The sequence below is a fragment of the Salvelinus sp. IW2-2015 genome, linkage group LG4p (genome assembly GCF_002910315.2).
Source record: "Salvelinus sp. IW2-2015 linkage group LG4p, ASM291031v2, whole genome shotgun sequence".
Lineage (NCBI taxonomy): Eukaryota > Metazoa > Chordata > Actinopteri > Salmoniformes > Salmonidae > Salvelinus > Salvelinus sp. IW2-2015.
In genome coordinates, this window is record NC_036841.1 from 19,324,443 (window position 1) to 19,348,336 (window position 23,894).

The 23,894-nt window shown below is 44.7% G+C and overlaps 1 protein-coding gene across 2 annotated transcripts; it reads right to left on the reverse strand.

Annotated features, from left to right (window-relative positions):
• Nucleotides 1-19,573: 19,573 nt before the first annotated feature.
• LOC111960655 (cellular retinoic acid-binding protein 2) lies at nucleotides 19,574-23,894 on the reverse strand. 2 transcript variants are annotated; one of them, XM_023982773.2, is made up of 4 exons: nucleotides 23,555-23,894; nucleotides 20,611-20,789; nucleotides 20,114-20,230; nucleotides 19,574-19,994 (listed from the first exon to the last, which is right to left on the reverse strand). In XM_023982773.2, exons 1-4 carry the CDS (start codon nucleotides 23,670-23,672, stop codon nucleotides 19,944-19,946), a joined length of 465 nt encoding a protein of 154 aa, XP_023838541.1. In that variant the 5' UTR covers nucleotides 23,673-23,894; the 3' UTR covers nucleotides 19,574-19,943. The 2 variants fall into 2 exon arrangements, with proteins under 2 accessions (XP_023838541.1, XP_070294761.1); XM_070438660.1 differs by lacking the exon at nucleotides 23,555-23,894 and adding an exon at nucleotides 22,660-23,242.

A 23,894-nucleotide genomic window follows, 5' to 3' on the forward strand; every position in this document is an offset into this window, starting at 1 on the left:
TCTTCACTTGAAGAAAACTGAAATCACGCCCAACGGGCAGGGTTGGGTAGGTTACTTTCTAAATGTAATCCGTTACTAGTTACCTGTCCAAAATTGTAATCAGTAACGTAAATTTGACATTCATTTTTCACATGTAAATAGAGCTTTTCAGTGATGCTCAAAGCATGCCATTCCATGAGCACAGCATTTATTTTTCAACTTGAATCAATGAGCCCAATCAGTCCTCCATGGCAACAAAATCATAAACAACAGTTAAATCTAGTTAAATCAGTCAAAAACCTTCACCCCAAGGCAGTCCAAGGTTCAAACCCACAGGGAACTAACACCCACTACCAGACACAGCCATAAGAACACTATGAGCCACACTGGGAGCAGTTACATCCAAGCGATAAAACCTCAAGGGTATGTGGGGAACTCCAACTCGCTGCAGCACAGATATCACCAATCGCCATGTCGCTGAACAATGGCCGAGAATCCGCCACACCCCAATCCATCATGGCCAACTAATCATCCCCCTCATTCCTGTATAGCACTTTGAATACCTAAGGAAAAGTGCTATATAAATCCAATCAATTATTATTTATTATTAATAGAGTGAGCATGCACACCGCTTTGCTGTCATAAACCAGGAAGAAAGCCTCCACAATCCAATGAGAAAGACGCTGGTTAGAAAGCGCTCTACCCTGAGCTGGATTAGCGAAACACACAAAAAGCTGGTCACAAACTCAGATACAGTGCCTTCAGAAAGTATTCAGACTCCTTGACTTTTTTCACATTTTTTTAGGTCTAATCCTTATTCTAAAATGTATTAAATATTTTTTTCCCCTCATCAATCTACACGCAATACCCCAAAATGACAAAGCAAAAACAGGTTTTTAGAAATGTTTGCTAATTAAAAAAATAAATGTTTTAATCACATTTACATAAGTATTCAGACCCTTTACTCACTATGTTGTTGAAGCACCTTTGGCAGCAATTACAGCCTTGAGTCTTCTTGGGAATGACGCTACAAGCTTGGCACACCTGTATTCGGGGAGTTTCTCACATTCTTCTCTGCAGATCCTCTCAAGCTCTGTCAGGTTGTATGGGGAGCGTTGCTGCACAGCTATTTTCAGGTCTCTCCAGAAATGTTCATTTGGGTTCAAGTCCTAACTCTGGCTGGGCCACTCAAGAACGTTCAGAGACTTGTTCCGAAGCCACTCCTGCATTGTCTTGGCTGTGTGCTTAGGGTTGTTGTCCTGTTGGATGGTGAACCTTCGCCCCAGTCTGAGGTCTTGAGCGCTCTGGAGCAGGTTTTCATCAAGGATCTCTCTGTACTTTGCTCCGTTCATCTTTGCCTCAATCCTGACCAGTCTCCCAGTCCCTACCGCTGAAAAACCTCCCCATAGCATGATGCTGCCACCACCATGCTTCACTGTAGGTATGGTGGCAGGTTTCCTCCAGACGTGATGCTAGACATTCAGGCCAAAGAGTTCAATCTTGCTTTCATCAGACCAGAGAATCTTGTTTCTCATGGTCTGAGGTGCCTTTTGGCAAACTTCAAGCAGGCTATCATGTGCCTTTTACTGGCTTCCGTCTGACCGCTCTACAATAAAGGCCTGATTAGTGGAGTGCTGTAGAGTTGGTTGTCCTTCTGGAAGGTTCTCCCATCTCCACAGAGGAACTCTCAAGCTCTGTCAGAGTGACCATCAGGTTCTTGGTCATCTCCCTGACTAAAGCCCTACTCTCCCGATTTCTCAGTTTGGCCAGGCAACCAGCTCTAGGAAGAGTCTTGGTGGTTCCAAACTTCTTCTATTTAAGAATGATGGAGGCCACTGTGTTCTTGGGGACCTTCAATGCTGCAGACATTTTTTTGGTAACCTTCTCCAGATCTGTGCCTCAACACAAACTTGTCTCGGAGTTCTACGGACAATTCCTTCGACCTCATGGCTTGGTTTTTACTCTGACATGCACTGTCAACTGTTGGACCTTACATAGACAGGTGTGTGCCTTTCCAAATCATGTACAATCAATTGAATATACCACAGGTGGACTCCAAGTTGTAGAAACATCTCAAGGATGATCAATGGAAACAGGATGCACCTGAGCTCAATTTCGAGTCTCATAGCAAAGGGTCTGAATACTGATGTAAATAAGGTATTTCAGTAAAAAAAAAAGGCCAGAAAAAAAGGCCACGAGCAGGGCAGTCTTGTAGGAAAGGACCTTGAAGTCCACAGACTCCAATGGTTCAAATGGAGGCTCTCACAGAGTACCCAGGACCAAAGCCAGGTCCCAGGTCGGTGCCATAGGGTTAGACGCTGGTCTGAGCCGACGCAAGCCTTTCAGGAACTGCACCACCAGAGGATGAGAGCCTGGGGTAGAGGCTTTAATCCCTACATGACACGCCGAGATGGCTGCCGTATAAACCTTCAATGTGGCAAGAAAGGCCATACTCAAAAAGCTCTTGCAAAATGTCCGTCAAAGAGCTCTGAAAAGGAGTTACTCCTTTAACTTCAAACATCAACCCTCAAACATGCGCCACTAATTTGTTTACAACCCTCTCAGAGGGCGCACAAGCCGACTGTACAGTCGTAATCACGTTCGAGGGTAAACCCCTAGATGTCAAATTCAACCTTTCAGGGCCAAACCCACAGATTCCATATCTGTGGTCATGGGTGCCAAATACTCCTGTACGCCTGGGACAATAGATCCCCATGACACGGAACCCTTTTATTATAAATTTTTTTCACCTTTATTTAACCAGGTAGGACAGTTGAGAACAAGTTCTCATTTACAACTGCGACCTGGCCAAGATAAAGCAAAGCAGTGCGACAAAAACAACAACACAGAGTTACACATAGGATAAACAAAAGTACAGTCAATAACACAATAGAAAAATCTATATACAGTCTGTGCAAATGGAGTAAGGAGGTAAGGCAATAAATAGGCCATAGTAGCGTAGTAATTACAATTTAGCAAATTAACACTGAAGTGATAGATGTGTAGATGATGTGCAAGTAGAAATTCTGGTGTGCAAAAGAGCAAAAAAGTAAATAAAAACAATATGGGGACGAGGCAGGTAGTTTGGTGGGCTATTTACAGATGGGCTATGTACAGCTGCAGCGATCGGTAAGCTGCTCAGATAGCTGATCCTTAAAGTTAGTGAGGGAGATATAAGTCTCCAACTTCAGCGAATTTTGCAATTCGTTCCAGTGATTGGCAGCAGAGAACGGGAAGGAAAGGCGGCCAAAGTGGGTTACATTGAGGATGATTGGTGAGATATACCTGCTGGAGCGCTTGCTACGGGTGGGTGTTGTTATGGTGACCAGTGAGCTGAGTTAAGGCGGAGCTTTACCTAGCAAAGAGTTATAGATGACGTGGAGCCAGTGGGTCTGGCAACGAATATGTAGCGAGGGCCAGCCGACGAGAGCATACAGGTCGCAGTGGTGGGCGGTATATGGGGCATTGGTGACAAAACGGATGGCACTGTGATAGACTGCATCCAGTTTGCTGAGTAGAGTGTTGGAGGCTATTTTGTAAATGACATCGCCAAAGTCGAGGATCGGTAGGATAGTCAGTTTTACAAGGGTATGTTTGGCAGCGTGAGTGAAGGAGGCTTTGTTGCGAAATAGGAAGCCGATTCTAGATTAAATTTTGGATTGGAGATGCTTAATATGAGTCTGGAAGGAGAGTTTACAGTCTAGCCAGACACCTAGGTATTTGCAGTTGTCCACATATTCTAGGTCAGAACCGTCCAGGGTAGTGATGCTAGTCGGGCGGGCGGGTGCGGGCAGCGATCGGTTGAAGAGCATGCATTTAGTTTTACTAGCGTTTAAGAGCAGTTGGAGGGCACGGAAGGAGTGTTGTATGGCATTGAAGCTCGTTTGGAGGTTTGCTAACACAGTGTCCAAAGAAGGGCCAGATGTATACAGAATGGTGTCGTCTGTGTAGAGGTGGATCAAGGAATCACCCGCAGCAAGAGTGACATCATTGATATATGGGTGGGGACCCCCCACCCAACAGCTGGATGGTCTCCGGGAAGCAGGGTTGTCTGCCCACCCAGGAAAGTAGATCCGCACCCACATTGAAAGATCTGGGAAGGTGCATCGCCCTGAGCAACAGGAAATATGCACTGCTCCATACGAGCAGATAACGGACCAGGTTTAGGAGAGAGGGGGACCTTGTCCCTCCCTGCTTGTTGATGTACACCACCACTATCCTGTTGTCGGACCTTACCAACATACTGTACATACATAAGGACGAGCGATGTCAGAGTGGAATTGATTAAGATACAGTACAATAGTATAGAAAACAGTATATACATATGAGATGAGTAATGCCAGATATGTAAACATTATTAAAGTGACTAGTTCCATTTCTTTAAAGGTGCCAGTGATTTCTTGTCTATGCCTATAGGCAGCAGTCTCTAATGTGCTAGTGATGGCTGTTTAACAGTCTGATGGCCTTGAGATAGAAGCTGTTTTTCAGTCTCTCGGTCCCAGCTTTCATGCACCTGTACTGACCTCACCTTCTGGATGATAGCGGGGTGAACAGGCAGTGGCTCGGGTGATTGATGTCCTTGATGATCTTTTGGGATTCCTAGGACATCGGGTGCTGTAGGTGTCCTGGAGGGCGGGTAGTTTACCCCTGGTAATGCGTTGGGCAGACCGCACCACCCTCTGGAGAGCCTTGCGGTTGCGGGCGGTGCAGTTGCCATACCAGGCGGTGATACAGCCCGACAGGATGCTTTCAATTGTGCATCTGTAAAAGTTTGTGAGGGTTTTAGGTGACAAGCCACATATCTTTAGCCTCCCGAGGTTGAAGAGGCTCTGTTGCGCCTTCTTCACCACACTGTCTGTGTTGGGTGGTCCATTTCAGTTTGTCAGTGATGTGTATGCTAAGTAACTTGATGCTTTCCACCTGCGGTGGACAGGACACTGCGGTCCTGTTGATGTAGATAGGGGGGTGCACCCTCTGCTGTTTCCTGAAGTCCATGATCATCTCCTTTGTTTTGTTGACATTGAGTGAGGTTGTTTTCCAGGCGCCACACTCCCTGCCTATTTGAAGACTTGGAGGCGTGGCATGTTGGGGGCATGGCTTTGGCTTAGTGCTTTTTGGCCTCCCAGGAGACGGATTGTCATGCCAGTTAATCTGTTATGTTGTGTTCTGTGAATAAATGTTCAGCTTTCATACTACCAGTTCTGTAGGCTTAAAGGTGTGATATGTAACTTGCAGAGTGACTTGTCCAAATTCATATAGAGATGTGTGTTATATATCTATCGTTCTCATTGAAAATAAGTCTAAGAAGCGGTAGATATGTTCTACTTTCACTTCCCGTTCTTAAAACTTCTTGTCAATAGGGGGGCGCCATTTCGACTTTGTAAAAATTCGTTCCCAAATTAAACTGCCTCGTACTCAATTCTTGCTCGTACAATATGCATATTATTATTACTATTGGATAGAAAACACTCTCTAGTTTCTAAAACCGTTTGAATTATATCTGTGAGTAAAACAGAACTCAAGTTGCAGCTAACTTCCTGTCAGGAAGTGAGAAATCTGAAATCGATGCTCTGTTCCAGGGTCAGTTTATTAAATTGCATGTAACTATGAGTCGACATGCACTGCATACGATTTCCCCTAGATGTCAGTAAGCAGTGAGAATTGGAATGGTGTTGCTAGGCAGATCTGAGGCCATATAAAGGCTCTTGGAACCGGGGGTGCGCTCTTTTCAACGTTCGTCATGGCGCAAGACAGACCTCAGGATGGCATTCTGAAAAGCTCTCGTTATAGGCCTTAGATATATCCGGCTCTGATTTTATTCGATATAGGTGTTAAAGACATCATAATGTAGTTATTTTAAACCGAGTTATATCAGTTTATATCAGTATATTGCGATTTTCGGATATTTCTTTGTGCTGCGTTATGAAGAGTTGGGCACGTCTGAAGACGACAATCTACAACCGAGCAACGATGATTCTGGACAGGACCACTTGCACAAGATTCTGATGGAAGCTCATCAAAAAGTAAGAACTATTTATGATGTTAATTCGTTGTTCTGTTGAAAAATGTAAAACTATATTCGCCATTAATTTCGTGCGGTCTCGCTTTAGCGCACGCTGTATGTCGTAGTAACGTTAATTTTAAAAATCTAACACAGCGGTTGCATTAAGAACTAATGTATCTTTCATTTGCTGTCCAACCTGTATTTTTTAGTCAAGTTTATGATTAGTTATTGATTAGATTAGGTGCCTCTCCCAAGATTTCTCCCGACATTTTGTTGGCAGCTTGGCTACTATTCTCATTGTATAACCACGATTTGTGCCGCTAAATATGCACATTTTCGAACAAACAATATATGTATTGTGTAATATGATGTTATAGGACTGTCATCTTATGAAGTTTTGAGAAGGTTAGTGAAAAAATGTATATCTTTTGCTGGTTTATTCGCTATCGCTAACGTGCATGAATCAATGCTGCTGTGTGGTTGGCTATTGTAGTAAGCTAATATAATGCTAAATTGTGTTTTCGCTGTAAAACACTTAAAGAATCTGAAATATTGGCTGGATTCACAAGATCTTTGTCTTTCATTTGCTGTACGCTGTGTATTTTTCATAAATGTTTTATGATGAGTATTTAGGTAATTCACGTTGCTCTCTGTAGTTATTCTAGTTGCTTTGGTGAGAGTTGTGATGGTGGCTGCAATGTAAAACTATGATTTATACCTGAAATATGCACATTTTTCGAACAAAACATATGCTATACAATAAATATGTTATCAGACTGTCATCTGATGAAGTTGTTTCTTGGTTAGTGACTATTTATATCTTTATTTGGTCGAATTTGTGATAGCTACCTATGCAGGAAAAAATTGGTATGAAAAAAAAGTTGTGTCTTTTGCTATGGTGGTTAGCTAATAGAAATACATATTGTGTCTTCCCTGTAAAACATTTTTAAAATGAAGAAATTATGGCTGGATTCACAAGATGTGTATCTTTCATTTGGTGTCTTGGACTTGTGATTTCATGAACATTTTATATATGATATCCCTGTGGCTTTAGGCTAGGCTATGCTAGTCAGCTTTTTTGATGGGGGGATCCCGGATCCGGGTTTGTGACTCGTTAGAGGTTAATTTTGGATTTTGGGGTCTTTTACTTTCGATTTTGTACACCAGATGAAAATACAATATTTTGGGTTATGGAAAATATATTTCTCAGCGGTTTAGATTGTGCAATGATTCTCTACACTATACTGAAATTATAATTTCACCAACCAGAGCGTTTTCTGCATAGGAAAAAAAATGTGGCCAACAGAGAGGGCCAGCTCGCTTCTAGTCCTTAGGAAACTTTGCAGTATTTAGTTTTTTTAATGTATTATTTCTTACATTGTTAGCCCAGAAAATGTTAGCCGATTAACTCACCAGCATTACGACCAGTGGATCCTTTGTTCGCACCACCCAGAGAATGTCAGCTGATTCTAGAGGCCGACCCAAAACAACGGCGCCGGTGGAGAGGAATTCGGAGTGGTCTTCTAGTCAGACTTAGGAGGCGCGAACACCACCCACTGCTTCCGAGTATATTATTCGCTAATGTTCAGTCCCTAGATAACAAAGTTGACGAGATCAGGGCAAGGGTTGCTTTCCAGAGAGACATCAGGAATTGTAACATTCTCTGTTTCCCGGAAACATGGCTCTCTCGGGATATACTGTCAGAGTCGGTCCAACCATCTGGATTCTCAGTGCATCGTGCCGAATAAACAACTCTCCGGGAAGAAGAGCGGGGGAATGTTTCATGATTAACGACTCATGGTATAATTGTAATAACATACAGTAACTCAAGTCCTTTTGTTCACCTGACCTAGAGTACCTCACAATCAAATGCCGACCATATTATCTCCCAAGAGAATTGTCTTCGGTTATTGTCACAGCTGTGTGTATCCCCCCTCAAGCCGATACCACGACAGCCCTCAAGGAACTTCACTGGACTTTATGCAAACTGGAAACCATATATCCTGAGGCTGCATTTATTGTAGCTGGGGATTTTAACAAAACAAATTTGAGAGAAAGGCTACCTAAATTCTTTCAGCATATCGACTGTAGCACTCGCGCTGGAAAAACTCTGGACCATTGTTACTCTAACTTCCGGGATGCATACAAGCCCCTCCCCCGCCGTTATTTCGGCAAATCTGACCACGACTCCATTTTGCTCCTCCGTTCCTATAGGCAGAAATTCAAACAGGAAGTACCCGTGCTAAGGACTATTCAACGCACGGCTGACCAATCGGAATCCACGCTTCAAGATTGTTTTCATCACGCGGACTAGAATATGTTCCCGGGTAGCTTCTGAGAATAATATGAATGTATACACTGAGGCGGTTACTGAGCTTATCAAGAAGTGCATAGAAGATGTTGTACCAAATGTGACTATTAAAACCTACCCTGACGAGAAACCGTGGATAGATGGCAGCATTCACACAAAACTGAAAGCACAAACCACCGCATTTAACCATGGCAAGGTGACGGGGAATATGACAGAATACATTCCCTCTGCAAGGCAATCAAACAGGTCAAAACATCAGTATTGAGACAAAGTGGAGTCGCAATTCAAGGGCTCAAACATGAGACGTATGTAGCAGGGTCTACAGACAATCACGGACTACAAAAGGAAAACCAGCCATGTCGTGGACACCGACGTCTTGCTTCCAGACAAGCTAAACACATTCTTTGCCCGCTTCGAGGATAACACAGTGCCACCGATGCAGCCAGCTACTAAGGACTGTGGGCTCTCCTTCTCCGTGGCCGACGTGAGTAAACATTTAAACGTGTTAACCCAGCCCAGATATCCCTAGCCGCTTCCTCAGAGCATGCGCAGACCAGCTGTCTGGTGTGTTTACGGATATATTCAATCTCTCCCTATCCCAGTCTGCCGTCCCCACATGCTTCAAGATGGCCACCATTGTCCCTTTACCCAAGAATGAAAAGGTAACTTAACTAAATGACTATTGCCCCGTAGCACTCACTTCTGTCATCATGAAGTGCTTTGAGAGACTAGTCAAGGATCATATCACCTCCACCTTACCGGTCATCCTAGACCCACTTAAATTTGCTTACCGCCCCAATAGGTCCACAGACGATGCAATCGCCATCACACTGCCTTATCCCATCTGGACAAGAGGAATACCTATGTAAGAATGCTGTTCATTGACTATAGCTCAGCATTCAACACCATAGTACCCTCCAAGCTCATCATTAAGCTCGAGGCCCTGGGTCTGAACCCCGCCTTGTGCAATTGGGTCCTGGTTTTCCTGACGGGCCACCCCCAGGTGGTGAAGGTAGGAAGCATCATCTCCACTGATCCTCAACACTGGGGCCCCACAAGGGTGCATGCTCAGCCCCCTCCTGTACTCCCTGTTCACCCATGACTGCGTGGCCAAGCATGCCTCCAACTCAATCAAGTTTGCAGCCGACACAACAGTAGTGGGCTTGATTACCAACAACGACAAGACAGCCAACAGGGGGGAGGTGAGGGCTCTGGGAGAGTGGTGTCACGAAAGAAACCTCTCACTCAAAGTCAACAAAACAAAGGAGATGATTGTGAACTTCAGGAAACAGCATCCTCTGGAAAGTTTTAAGTTCCTTGGTGTACACATTACTGACAAACTGAAATGGTCCACCCACACAGACAGTGTGGTGAAGACGCTGAAGAAATTTGGCTTGTCACCTAAAACCCTCAAACTTTTACAGATGCACAATTGAGAGCATCCTGTTGGGCTGTATCACCGCCTGGTACGGCAACTGCACCGCCCACAACCGCAGGGCTCTCCAGAGGTGTTGTGCAGGTCGCACCACCATCTCAGGTGGCAAACTACCTCCCCTCCAGGACACCTACAGCACATGACGTCACAGGACGCCCAAAAAGATCATCAAGGACAACAACCACCCGAGCCACTGCCTGTTCCTCGCGAGGCGAGGTCAGTACAGGTGCATCAAAGGTGGGACTGAGAGACTGAAAAACAGCATCTCTCTCAAGGCCATCAGACTTAAATAGCCATCACTAGCACAAAGAGGCTGTTGCCTACATACAGACTTGAAATCATTGGCAACTTTAATAAATGGAACACTAGTCACTTTATTAATAATGTACAGTATACATATCTGGTATTACTCATGTCATATGTATTCTGTATTCCATACTATACCGTTGAAGTCAGAAGTTTACATACACCTTAGCCAAATACATTTAAACTACATTTTTCACAGTTCCTGACATTTAATCCTAGTACAAATTCCCTGTCTTGGGTCAGTTAGGATCACCACTTTATTTTAGGAATGTGAAATGTCAGAATAATAGTAGAGAGAATGATTTATTTCAGCTTTTATTTAATTCATCACATTCCCAGTGGGTCAGAAGTTTACATACACTCAATTAGTATTTGGTAGCACTGCCTTTAAATTGTTTAAAAAGTTGGGTGAATTTTGGCCCATTCCTCCTGACAGAGCTGGAGTAACTGAGTCAGGTTTGTAGGCCTCCTTGCTCGCACGCTTTTTCAGTTCTGCCCACAAATGTTCTATAGGTGTCACGTTCCTGACCTTATTTCCTTTGTTTAGTCTTGTTTAGTTGGTCAGGACGTGAGCTGGGTGGGCATTCTATGTTATGTGTTTCTATGTTGGGTTGTCAACTAGCCTGATATGGTTCTCAATCAGGGGCAGGTGTTTTACGTTTCCTCTGATTGAGAACCATATTAAGGTAGGCTGTTCTCACTGTTTGTTTGTGGGTGATTGTTGCCGTGTCTGTGTTTGTGCGCCACACGGTACTGTTTTCGTTCATTCGTTTGTTCACGTCGTGTGTTTTTCGTCTTCGTTGCTTTATTAAAAGATATGTATTCAACCCACGCTGCGTTTTGGTCCGATCCATGCTCCTCTTCAGACGAGGAGGAAGAAGAGCGTCACAATAGGATTGAGGTCAGGGTTTTGTGATGGCCACTCCAATACCTTGACTTTGTTGTCCTTAAGCCATTTTGCCACAACTTTGGAAGTATGCTTGAGGTCTTTGTCCATTTGGAAGATCCATTTGCGACCAAGCTTTAACTTCCTGACTGATGTCTTGAGATGTTGCACCAATATATCCACATAAGTTTCCTCCTTCATGAAGTCATCTATTTTGTGAAATGCACCAGTCCCTCCTGCAGCAAAGCACCCCCACAACATGATGCTGCCACCCCCGTGATTCATGGTTGTGATGGTGTTCTTCGGCTTGCAAGCCTCCCCCTTTTCCCTCCAAGCATAACGATGGTCATTATGGCCAAACAATTCTATTTTTGTTTCATCAGACCAGAGGACATTTCTCCAAAAAGTACGATCTTTGTCCCCATGTGTAGTTGCAAACCGTAGTCTGGCTTTTTTATGGCGGATTTGGAGCAGTGGCTTCTTCCTTGCTGAGCGGCCTTTCAGGTTATGCCGATATAGGACTCGTTTAACTGTGGATATAGATACTTTTGTACCTGTTTCCTCCAGCTTCTTCACAGGGTCCTTTGCTGTTGTTATTATGGGATTGATTTGCACTTTTCGCACCAAAGTACGTTCATATCTAGGAGACAGAATGCGTCTCCTTCCTGAGCGGTATGACGTCTGCGTGGTCCCATGGTGTTTATACTTGTGTACTTGTAACGGCTGTCGTCTTCCTCTTCCTCGGACGAGGAGAGGAGAGAAGGATCGGTGGACCAATACGCAGCGAGGTATGTAGACATAAATGAATTTATTTGAAATACAAAGACGAATACGAAAACACTTGTAAAATTACAAAATAAGAAAACGACGTAGACGAAACCTGAACATGGAACTTACATAACTACACGCAGAACTCACGGACAGGAACAGACTACATCAAACGAAATAACAGCCAAAACAGTCCCGTGTGGTGCACATACACAGACACGAAAGACACAGGAGACAATCACCCACAAACAAACAGTGAGAACAGCCAACCTATATATGATTCTCAATCAGAGGAAATGAATAACACCTGTCCCTGATTGAGAACCATATAAGGCTAATTAWCCAACACACTCCCACATAGAACAAACAACACAGACTGCCCATCCCAACTCACGCCCTGACCAACTAAACACATACAAAACAATAGAAAACAGGTCAGGAATGTGACATAACCCCCCCTCAAGGTGCGAACTCCGGACGCACCACCAAAAAGTCTAGGGGAGGGTCTGGGTGGGCACCACGCTCAGGCTCTGGGCGTGGTTCCCACCCCACCATAGTCACTACCCGCTTTCGTAGCCTCCTCCAAATGGCCACCCTCCAAATTAACCCCACTGGATTAAGGGGCAACACCGGACTAAGGGGCAGCACCGGACTAAGGGGCAGCACCGGACTAAGGGGCAGCACCGGACTAAGGGGCAGCACCAGGATAAGGGGCAGCACCAGGATAAGGGGCAGCACCAGGATAAGGGGCAGCTCCGGACTGAGGGACGGCAGCTCAGACTGAGGACGGCGGATCCTGGCTGGCTGGCTCTGGCGGATCCTGGCTGGATGACGGCTCTGGCGGATCCTGGCTGGATGACGGCTCTGGCGGATCTGGCTGGATGACGGCTCTGGCGGATCCTGGCTGGATGACGGCTCTGGCGGATCCTGGCTGGATGACGGCTCTGCGGATCCTGGCTGGATGACGGCTCTGGCGGATGCCTGGCTGGATGGCTCTGGTGGTCATGGCTGGCTGAGGCTCTGGCTGGTCATGGCTCGCTGACGGCTCTGGCTGGTCATGGCTCGCTGACGGCTCTGGCTGGTCATGGCTCGCGGAAGGCTCTGGCTGATCCGGTCTGGCGGAAGGCTCTGGCTGGTCATGGCTCGCGGAAGGCTCTGGCTGATCCGGTCTGGCGGAAGGCTCTGGCTGATCCGGTCTGGCGGAAGGCTCTGGCTGATCCGGTCTGGCGGAAGGCTCTGGCTGATCCGTCTGGCAGAAGGCTCTAGTGGCTCCTGTCTGGCGGACGGCTCTAGCGGCTCCTGTCTGGCGGACGGCTCTGTAGGCTCATGGCAGACGGGCGGCTCTGTAGGCTCATGGCAGACGGGCGGCTTTGCAGGCTCATGGCAGACGGGCGGCTTTGAAGGCTCAATACAGACGGGCAGTTCATGCGGCGCTTGGCAGCGGACAGTTCAGACAGCGTTGGGCAGACGGGCAGTTCAGGCGCCGTTGGGCAGACGGGCAGTTCAGGCGCCGCTTGGCAGACGGGCAGTTCAGGCGCCGCTTGGCAGACGGGCAGTTCAGGCGCCGCTTGGCAGACGGGCAGTTCAGGCGCCGCTTGGCAGACGGGCAGTTCAGGCGCCGCTTGGCAGATGGGCAGTTCAGGCGCCGCTTGGCAGACGGGCAGTTCAGGCGCCGCTTGGCAGACGGCGAGCTCTGGCCGACTGAGACGCACTATAGGCCTGGTGCGTGGCGCCGGAACTGGAGGTACCGGGCTAAGGACACGCACCTTTAGCTAGTGCGGGGAACAACAACAGGGCACACTGGACTCTCGATGCGCACTATAGGCCTGGTGCGGGGTACCGGAACTGGAGGTACGGGCTGAGTGCACGCACATCAGGACTAGTACGGGGAGAAGTAACAGTGTGTACAGGACTCGGAGACGCACAGGTGCTTAGTGCGTGGTGCCGGAACTGGAGGCACTGGGCTGGAGACACGCACCACAGGGAGAGTGCGTGGAGGAGGAACAGGGCTCTGAAAACGCACTGGAAGCCTGGTGCGTGGTGTAGGCACTGTTGTACTAGGCTGGGGCGGGGAGGTGGCGCCGGAAATACCGGACCGTGCAGGCGTACTGGCTCTCTTGAGCACTGAGCCTGCCCAACCTTACCTGGTTGAATGGTCCCGTCGCCCTGCCAGTGCTGCGAGGTGGAATAGCCCGCACTGGGTTATGCAGGCGAACCGGGGACACCCATGCGTAAGGCTGGTGCCATGTAAGCCGCCGCGGGAGACGCACTGGAGACCAGACGCGTTGAGCCGGCTTCATGGCACCTGGCTCAATGCCCAATCTAGCCCTACCAGTGCGGGGAGGTGGAATAACCCGCACCGGGCTATGAACACGTACAGGAGACACCGTGGGCTCTACTGCGTAACACGGTGTCCGCCCGTACTCCCGCTCTCACGGTTAGCCTGGGAAGTGGGCGCAGGTCTCCTACCTGCCTTGGCCCACTACCTCTTAGCGCCCCCCAAGAATTTTTGGGTAGTACTCACGGGCTTTTCAGGCTTCCAGCCAAGTCTCCTTGCTGCCTCCTCATACACAGCTGTTGGGCTCTCGCTGCTTCCATCTCTCTCACGAGCGCGGCGATATTCCCAATGTGCGCCCAGTGTCCTTTTCCCTCCAATACTTCGTCCCAAGTCCACGAGTCCTGGTTGCTCTGTTGAGCTCTCCCTGCCGCTTGGTCCTAGGTTGGTGGGTGATTCTGTAACGGCGGTCATCTTCCTCTTCCTCGGACGGAGAAGGAGAGAAGGATCGGTGGACCAATACGCAGCGAGGTATGTAGACTAAAATGAATTTTTTGAAATACAAAGACGAATACGAAAACACTTGGAAAATTACAAAATAAGAAAACGACGTAGACGAAACTGAACATGGAACTTACATAACTACACGCAGAACTCACGGACAGGAACAGACTACATCAAACGAAAATACCAGCCAAACAGTCCCGTGTGGTGCACATACACAGACATGAAAGACACAGGAGACAATCACCCACAAACAAACAGTGAACAGCCAACCTATATATGATTCTCAATCAGAGGAAATGAATAACACTGTCCCTGATTGAGAACCATATAAGGCTAATTAACCAACACACTCCCACATAGAACAAACAACACAGACTGCCCATCCCAACCACGCCCTGACCAACTAAACACATACAAAACAATAGAAAACAGGTCAGGAACGTGACAGTACTATTGTTTTTGTACAGATGAATGTGGTACCTTCAGACATTTAGAAATTGCTCCCAAGGATGAACCAGACTTGTGGAGGTCTACAATTTTTTTCTGAAGTCTTCGCTGATTTCTTTTGATTTTCCCATGATGTCAAGCAAAGAGGCACTGAGTTTGAAGGTAGGCCTTGAAATACATCCACAGGTACACCTCCAATTGACTCAAATTATGTCAATTAGCCTATCAGAAGCTTCTAAATCCATGATATCATTTTCTGTATTTTTCCAAACTGTTTAAAGGCCCAATCAATGTATTGTATGTAAACTTCTGACCCACTGGAATTGTGACACAGTGAGTTATAAGTGAAATAATCTGTCTGTTAACAATTGTTGGAAAAATTACTTGTGTCATGCACAAAGTAGATGTCCTAACCGACTTGCCAAAACTATAGTGTGTTAACAAGACATTTGTGGAGTGGTTGAAAAACGAGTTTTAATGACTCCAACCTAAGTGTATGTAAACGTCCAACTTAATGTACATGCAAATGTACATGCAAGGCTATTCCACCAAATTATGTAGGGTGGCAGCAGGTCAAGAAATGCTAGCAAAGACATCATAGGTAGTGTCCCAAAAATGTACCCCAAAAAATTTAAAAAAAACATACATTACTTTGTATCTTTAACTCTTTGTGTTTCATAAATTTCCTTCGAATCGCAAGAGGCTGAATGCATTCGGAAAGTATTCAGACCCCTTGACTTTTTCCACATCTTGTTACGTTACAGTCTTATTCTAAAATGGATTAAATAAAAAAAATGTCCTCATCCATCTACACACAAAACACCATAATTGCAAATGTATAAAAAAAAGATACCTTATTTACTTAACTATTCAGACACTTTGCTTTGAGACTCGAAATTGAGCTCAGGTGCATCCTGTTTCCATTGGTCATCCTTGAGATGTTTCTACAACTTGATTCTAGTCCACCTGTGGTAAATTCAATTGATTGGACATGATTTGGAAAGGCACACACCTGTCTATATAAGGTCTCACAATTGACAGTGCATGTCAGAGCAAAAACCAAGCTATGAGGTCAAAAGAAATGTCCGTAGAGCTCCGAGACAGGATTGTGTTGAGGAACAGATCTAGGGAAGAGTATCAAAACAATTCTGCAGCATTCAAGGTCCCCAAGAGCACAGTGGCCTCCATCATTCTTAAATGGAAGAAGTTTGGAACCACCAAGACTCTTCCTAAAGCTGGCCGCGCGGCTAAAGTGAGCAATTGGGGAAGAAGGGTCTTGGTCAGGGAGGTGACCAAGAACCCGATGGTCACTCTGACAGAGCTACAGAATACCTCTGTGGAGATGGGAGAACCTTCCAGAAGGACAACCATCTCTGCAGCACTCCACTAATCAGTATTTTATGGTAGAGTGGCCAGACGGAAGCCACTCCTCAGTAAAAGGCACATGACAGCCCGCTTGGAGTTTGCCAAAAGGCAGCTAAAGGACTCTCAGACCATGAGAAACAAGATTGAACTCTTTGGCCTGAATGCCAAGCATCACGTCTGAAGGAAACCTGGCACCATCCTTATGGTCGTGGCAGCATCATGATGTGTGGATGTTTTTCAGCGGCAGGGACTGGGAGACTAGTCAGGATCGAGGGAAAGATAAACAGAGCACAGTACAGAGAGTGTCTTGATGAAAATCTGCTCCAGAAAGCTCAGTAACTCAGACTGAGGCAAAGGTTCACCTTCCAACAGGACAACAAGCCTAAGCACACAGCCAAGGCAGCTCACATTGTAAAGGCTTCGGGACAAGTCTCTGAATGTCCTTGAGTGGCCCAGCCAGAGCCCGGACTTGAACCCGATCGAACGTCTCTGGAGAGACCTGAAAATAGCTGTACAGCGATGCTACCCATCCAACCTGACAGAGCTTGAAAGGATCTGCAGAGAAGAATGGAAGAAACTCCCCCAAATCAGGTGTACTAAGCTTATCGCATCATACCCAAGAATACTTGAGACTGTAGTCACTGCCCAAGGTGCTTCAACAAAGTACTGAGTAAAGGGTCTGAATACTTATGTAAATGTGATATTTCCGTTTATTTTTTATTTAAAATAAAATATATTTTTTAATTCATGTTTTTGCTTTGCCCTTATGGGGTATTTTTGCCCTTATGGGGTATTGTGTGTAGATTGATGAGGGAAAAAGAATAAGGCTGTAAAGTAATAAAATGTGGAAAAAGTCAAGGGGTCTGAATACTTTTCCGAATGCACTGTATCTCACCAGTGAATGCATCCAAGCGATCAAAACAGCGCAACTGTCTCTGTATGTGTAGCCCATCCTGCTGGTCAAAAAGAGTATGACATTGTTGCCTCCCGTAACATTGAATGCAAGGGAAGCCAGCGAGCATTTGGCCTCCCTTGATAAAAAAATATATAAAATAATAGCCAATCAGCGTTGAGCTAAACTGAGTGAATTCAGCTGCGATCAAATACTTATGTCATGCAATAAAATGCAAATTAATTACTAAAAAATCATAAAATGTGGTTTTCTGGATTTTTGATTTTAGATTCCGTCTCTCACAGTTGAAGTGTACCTATGATTCAAATTACAGACCTCTACATGCTTTGTAAGTAGGAAAACCTGCAAAATCGGCAGTGTATCAAATACTTGTTCTCCCCACTGTAGGTTGTAATATGGCTTTTTTCCCCCTGGCTTGGCTTCCCCAGTGATTTTACCCACTCACCGCTACTGCCCTATTCCCTATTTAGTGCACTACTTTTGACCAGGGCCCATAAGGCTTCCCACTGGGCACACTGGTTGAATCAACGTTGATTGTCTATTGTCTATTCGTCTATTCCATTTACGTCTGTGCCCAGTGGGTTTGGTTAAAAGTAATGCATTATGTAGGGAATAGGGTGCTATTTGGGACACAAATTTTACAGCGTTAGGTCTGTAATTGCTTGTTTGAGTCTGCTCCCATGTTAATGTCCAGTACCTCTGTGTTTGTCCATAGTGATTCATTTGTAATAGTCTGTATGAGTGGTCCAGATGGCTTGTCTAGAGTTGGGACTTGTCCCAAATGGCACCCTACAACCTATATGGTGCACTACTATTGACCAGAGCCTGTGGAGTTGGTCAAAAGTTGTGCGCTATTAGGAAATAGAGTGCTATTTGGGATGCAGCCTTGGATGGAGCCTTGGAGTCGGGTGCCTCCAGCCTGGTCTTAAAACCACTGCATTCCATGGTGAATCAAGAGATTTGTGGCCCCATGACATCATAGCCTATGGAATGAGCTGACACAATCGCTGTGTGGAAAGTGACCTCGGTAACGAGGAGAGATTGAGTGAACTGGGCACTTTCTGTGGTTTTAACTGTCTCTATAAACACAATAATAATTTATCAAAGTTTTCATTCAATACGAATTAGACATGAGGTACTGTATGTGTGTCTCTCTGTGACCTTGTGGAGCTTTATTGAGCAAACATCCTCAGATTTTCCACAGTTCAGTTCATTTTCAGACCAGAGCAGGACTGTTTTTTTTTTGAATTTTTTAACACATATACACATATACAGTATGGATGAATGCATAATAACCCTTTCGGCTGAACTCTGAGCTATGCACACGAGGTTACATAACCCACACTCACTTTCATTCATTCACTCACTAACTTACCCTGTGAGCTTGAAAGAGCACAGTCTGGAGAAATGGCCTGAGGCTGGCTCAGCACAGAGTGAGTAAACCTGAGGAGGGTCTCGGAGGAGTGCATTTCTGGTTCCAAAATGGCACTCTATTCCCTACATAGTAGGGAATTCCTAGGCGGTCATTGAAAATAAGAATTTGTTCTGAACTGACTTGCCTAGTTAAATAAAAAAAAWTTTTTTAAATAGTGCACTACTTTTGGGACCCTTAGCACAACGTCTGCTAATCTGGACAGCAAATCACTTCCTATTGATCGAGTAAGTGTTCTCTCTCCTCAGGAAGTGCATGAGAGACCCTGCACTGTATTTCACAGCAAGCTGGATTCTGGAGTCTGTTCAATCCATTCTTCAATCCATTATTTTCTAACAGCATCTGTCCTCCCAAGTATGAGTGTTAATTTAGGTGTGACTGTATTTTGTTTTGGCTGTCCAGTTTGGCTGTCCACACAAATCAGAGGCAGTAATTTTACCCTTTGCAAATGGGTGCGGGCCGAGTCCACGGAAGAGGGGGTGGGGAACCTTTTATTGAGCTCATACTGTAATTAGGTACAGCTGGGAACGAAAGCTGAGGAAATAGTACCGTTCTCAATATGAAATTATTTTCTTATAGTCCCTCACTCACTCTTTCCCTACCACTCCCAGTTTTTCCCCTTGTTCTTGCCAAATGTCTTTCAGACACAGTTGTGTTCATAAAATATGGATTCTCTTTGGGAGTTTTAAAATTCTAAATGGACAAAGGGTGAGGGATGAGGAAAGAGAGCACATAGAGGACAAGGAGGATTGAGAGGAAAGGGTGTGGAGGAGAGAAGGAGAGGGCAAGTTGCCGGGAGGGACGAAAAACAAGGGAGGGATGCATACAAAGATCATAGGCAGGGGGAAAGGAGAAAAGAAAGAAGAAGGAGGTGGTACGGAGCGAGAAAGCCAGAACAGCTGGGTCAAGGTCTTGGTTTAAATCAGTTTCACAAAGCTAATAAAATCAGGTTTTGGAAATACATGATTCATTTATAATTGTTTTAACAACACAGTTTGAGGATGGTTTACAGTTGCTTCGCTAAGACATTGTGAAGAGAAATACAGATAGGGTTTTCATGCGTTATACTGAGAATAAATACAGCTTAGTTGTGGAGGAACAATGATAACATTACAAAGCCATTACATGCTATTACGAGAACATTATACATGAAAATAAACTGGCACAAGGCTTTCACAACAATCAAACTCTGTCTGACAAAACACATACACCTGACGTCTTGTTAACCACAATCTGAATGACTGGAAGATTAAACAAGCAAAAGGAGTAGGTAGAAATAAAAAAACTGGAAATGTTTGACAGTCTTAAAAGTCTTTCATTCTCGTTGATATACTCTGGTGCACACAACATCCCCAGCGCTCATTGTCTGAAAGAAAATGACAACAAAATGAATACAAAACTCAGATAAATCAAACACATCCTTCCCCCCCCCCAAAACACAGTTAAAGGATCACTGTTTGTAGGCAATAGAAATGTATGCTTTACCAAAATTAGTTCACCATCATCGGTCACTTCACGGGTCCAGGCAGTCTTAGGGCCCTCCCCTTTCTGCAAAGTCTGCTCACAGCTGATCTTGCTATCTGTCTCCCAGCGAGGGGTACTCTGGAGGACATAGGAAGAAGGCCCATGCAAGGGTTTAATAAGTGACACTGCATGTTGTAGTGAAGTGGCTAGATAAACACAGTAGATCTGTGTGTGACCCTGAGGCTTCTCATTTGGTACTCAGTACTGTTGCGGCATGTTACTGCTTCTTCAAGTCTGTTAGGCGTTATGTTTGCTGCCCTCCACAAACCATAAAGAAAATGAGAATACTAAACCATCACATAGAACAAATATCAAGATACACACAGATTTTTCCCCACATGCTTATACAGACCCCTGATTTCATACACTGAGTCCTGGCAAAATATGCACGTACAGAAATAACCAAAATATTTCATGCAACATATGTAGAGATGAAGACTGTGGAAATGGAGTGTTACGGTGCAAGGGCGTCCGTCCACTGTGTCCTCATTGAAGGACTGGCCTACGGTGAAGGAGACATGGGTGGTGCGTACGCTGGTGGAGGTCTGGATGGAGAGACTCTCTCCCTGCTGGGTGATCTCTACTGCAGGCCTGGAGGCTGCAGCCACGGCTATCTTCCTGACGAACACGTTCACACCTGGTCATGGGGATCAATAAGGTATCACAGAAGTAGATGGAGAATGGAGACCTTGGATGTGTCCTAAATGGCACCCTATTCACTACATAGTGCACTAGTTTTGAACAGGGGCCCTATGGGGCTTTTGAAAAGTAGTGCATTATATAGGGAATATGGTTCCATTTGGGATGCATCCATTGTGATGAAAAGCCATATCACAGCCATCATTCATAACCATTGATTTATGGGTAGTGGGAACGACATCAGCGGAGAGGGAGGGTTTGATCTCAGACAGAGCTCTCATTCATTCAACTTCAAGGGATGAGTAGCGTAGACCTGACACACAAATAACAGTATCTTACATCAGACTGACTTTCATTCCTCTCGCCTATTCAAAGTAAAATTCTTATCCCTGAATAAAAATCAGACAAACCTTCTCATTGGAGCAAAATGTATCTTTGAAGGGAAATACTGCTGTTGCCCACAAAGAAACCCCTGGAGCGAGTTAGTTGAGGAGTCCCAGGGTGCTGAGGGAATGTTAGTCTCAATACCGGCTGACTGAGGGGGCCCATTTCAGGGTTAAGTTCCGTTTACACTGGCTTTAATTACAATCTCATGAGGTCTTGGTTTGAAATGAGGGAAAATATAACATTCCTCCATGGGCTATTTGTCTTTACATTTTAATAGATGCCAAGGCCCTCCTCTGGCCTTTCTATGTGTGTGTGTGTGTGTGTGTGTGTGTGTGTTTAGGTGACTGAATGTGTAGGTGGATGGGTGCCTCAAAAAGGATAACAAAGGACTTTTAAAACAATAAATCAAGCAAGAAAATTATTGGAAATAATCATGAATGAATTCCCCATTAAAACCAAACATGTGCACAGAGAAGTATAAACACTTGAGTGGTATATGTGGCCACAGACCAAGCTGGTTTAACATTTCACCCCATAGCCAAGAGTGGGATGCTTCTCAGGACGCTTTAGTCTTTTCGTGCCTTTGGTCCTTTTTGCCACATTTCTGACACATTTTGGACATATCCTTGACAAAGGCTAGGGCTCCATAGATTGAAAAAAGGTAATTGCAAATGCAATAATAAGTGCATCTGTGATTTGCAGAATGTATGATGATCTGAGTCTACATCAAATAGTCGATATATTTACAGACATGTCTACTACTACTTCAAATAGTATGCAAATATATAGCCGCGGGAAGTTGTTTGGGGGTGGGGATGCAGAATTTGTATTTTGCCTGCGCTGATGACGTCTATATGGGTCTGCTAATACAGGACTAGTAAAGGCCCAGTGCATTACTTTAGCGTTAAAAAAAAAACAAAATGTATTTCAGTGTTTACCAGAATTTGTATCTTGAGTCTGATAATTATCTGTACAAAACAGTTTATAGTACTTGTGGAATATAAAAATACTTGCTTGATATCAGTGGCGGTCAGTGCCGTTTCAGACGAGGGAGGACAATTTTTTTTAAGGAACATGGCCATATTTCTATTACAGCATATTGGATGACTGTCGTTCATATTCTACTCACCCAGTTAAATGTAACAGCGATAGGTTTAGGCTACAACATGAAACTCAAATTTTCCCGATACCCATCATGAGGTTGCTACAACCTAGCCTATGAATGAAAGTTTACAACGTAGGTGCACACAGGTCGAGAGATAAATTTGATGTGACAGACAGTGACATTCAATACCGCCTTGCACACTCTTGCCTGCATCTAGCTGATAGTGGCTGTAATCATTACTCCAACAGTTGCAAACAAGAGTTTCTATTGGACAAATTCAGGTATGTTTATCCCTGTTTTGTTCTGTTTAGTTCTGTTAAAGAAACGTTTTTCAACAGAATCAACGGGCAATAAATTTGTAAAACCAAAGGCTTACCTTGACTTGGAAGAGTTCCAGGGTTGTGTTGGATAGACATAGCCAGCTAGTGTTTCAGTAGGCTAAACTAGCTAGCTGCATTAGCTAGTAAGTGAAACTGAAAGTGAAATGATGAAATCTCTCTCGCTCTATATATATATATCTATATATCTTGCTTCTCCTTCATTTTGGAAGAAATTCATTTGTTCAAAAGTCTTCAACTATTTTCTTTCTCTCTCTTTGAGTCAACTACTCACCACATTTTCTGCACTGCAGTGCTAGCTAACTGTAGTTTATGCTTTCAGTACTAGATTAATTCTCTGATCTTTTGATTGGGTAGACAACATGTCAGTTCATGCTGCAAGAGCTCTGATAGGTTGGAGGACGTCCTCCGAAAGTTGCCACAATTACTGTGTAAGTCTATGGAGGACAGAAGGTAGCTGTCCTCCGGCTACACCATGGTGCTACCCTACAGAGTGCTGTTGAGGCTACTGTAGACCTTCTTTGCAAAATAGTGTGTTTTAATCAATTATTTGGTGCCGTGATTATATTTAGGGCAGTTGTATCAAAAAAAATGTAAATGTTTTATTTTTATGAAATTCACTGAGGAGGATGGTCCTCCCCGTCCTTCTCCGAGGAGCCTCCACTGCTTGATATACACTACCGTTCAAAAGTTTGGGGTCACTTAGAAATGTCCTTGTTTTTTGAAAGAAATTACCTTTTTTGCCAAAGCCAGATGCTGATTTTTTTTTTATCAGTCTGCTAATACTACTAAAAGGCGAAAAGGTGAGATTTTTTTTTTTTTTAATAACACATTTTATTTATATTTATAATTTTAGGCCTAATTCAGATTTTTCAGGGGGTGCTACAGCACTCTCAGCACCCCTACTTCCCGTGGCTGTGTGAAAATACTCACCCAACGCTTTAAGGAGTTCTTCAAAGTTTTCAGAAGTCTTCATTTTCCACATCCCAGAGAAGTTTGCAATTTTACGGTCCATTTCTGATGTAAATAGTTTGTTATAGTAGTCGATCATTACAGAAAAAAGATAGTCAACATTATTATTTTGTTCTCTGCAGAACCATAAAATAAACTGTTTGCAGCTCTTCTGATTTTTCTCTGTGTTTTGTCTCTCAGATTGGGCACTGTTGCTTGCTGCTCTCTGTTTGCTCCCTCTGCCTCCTCTCTCTCTCTTTCATTGAGAGGTTGATTCAATCTGGTCGGCGCACTCCCTTTTTTGGCTCATGTCTTGTTTGGC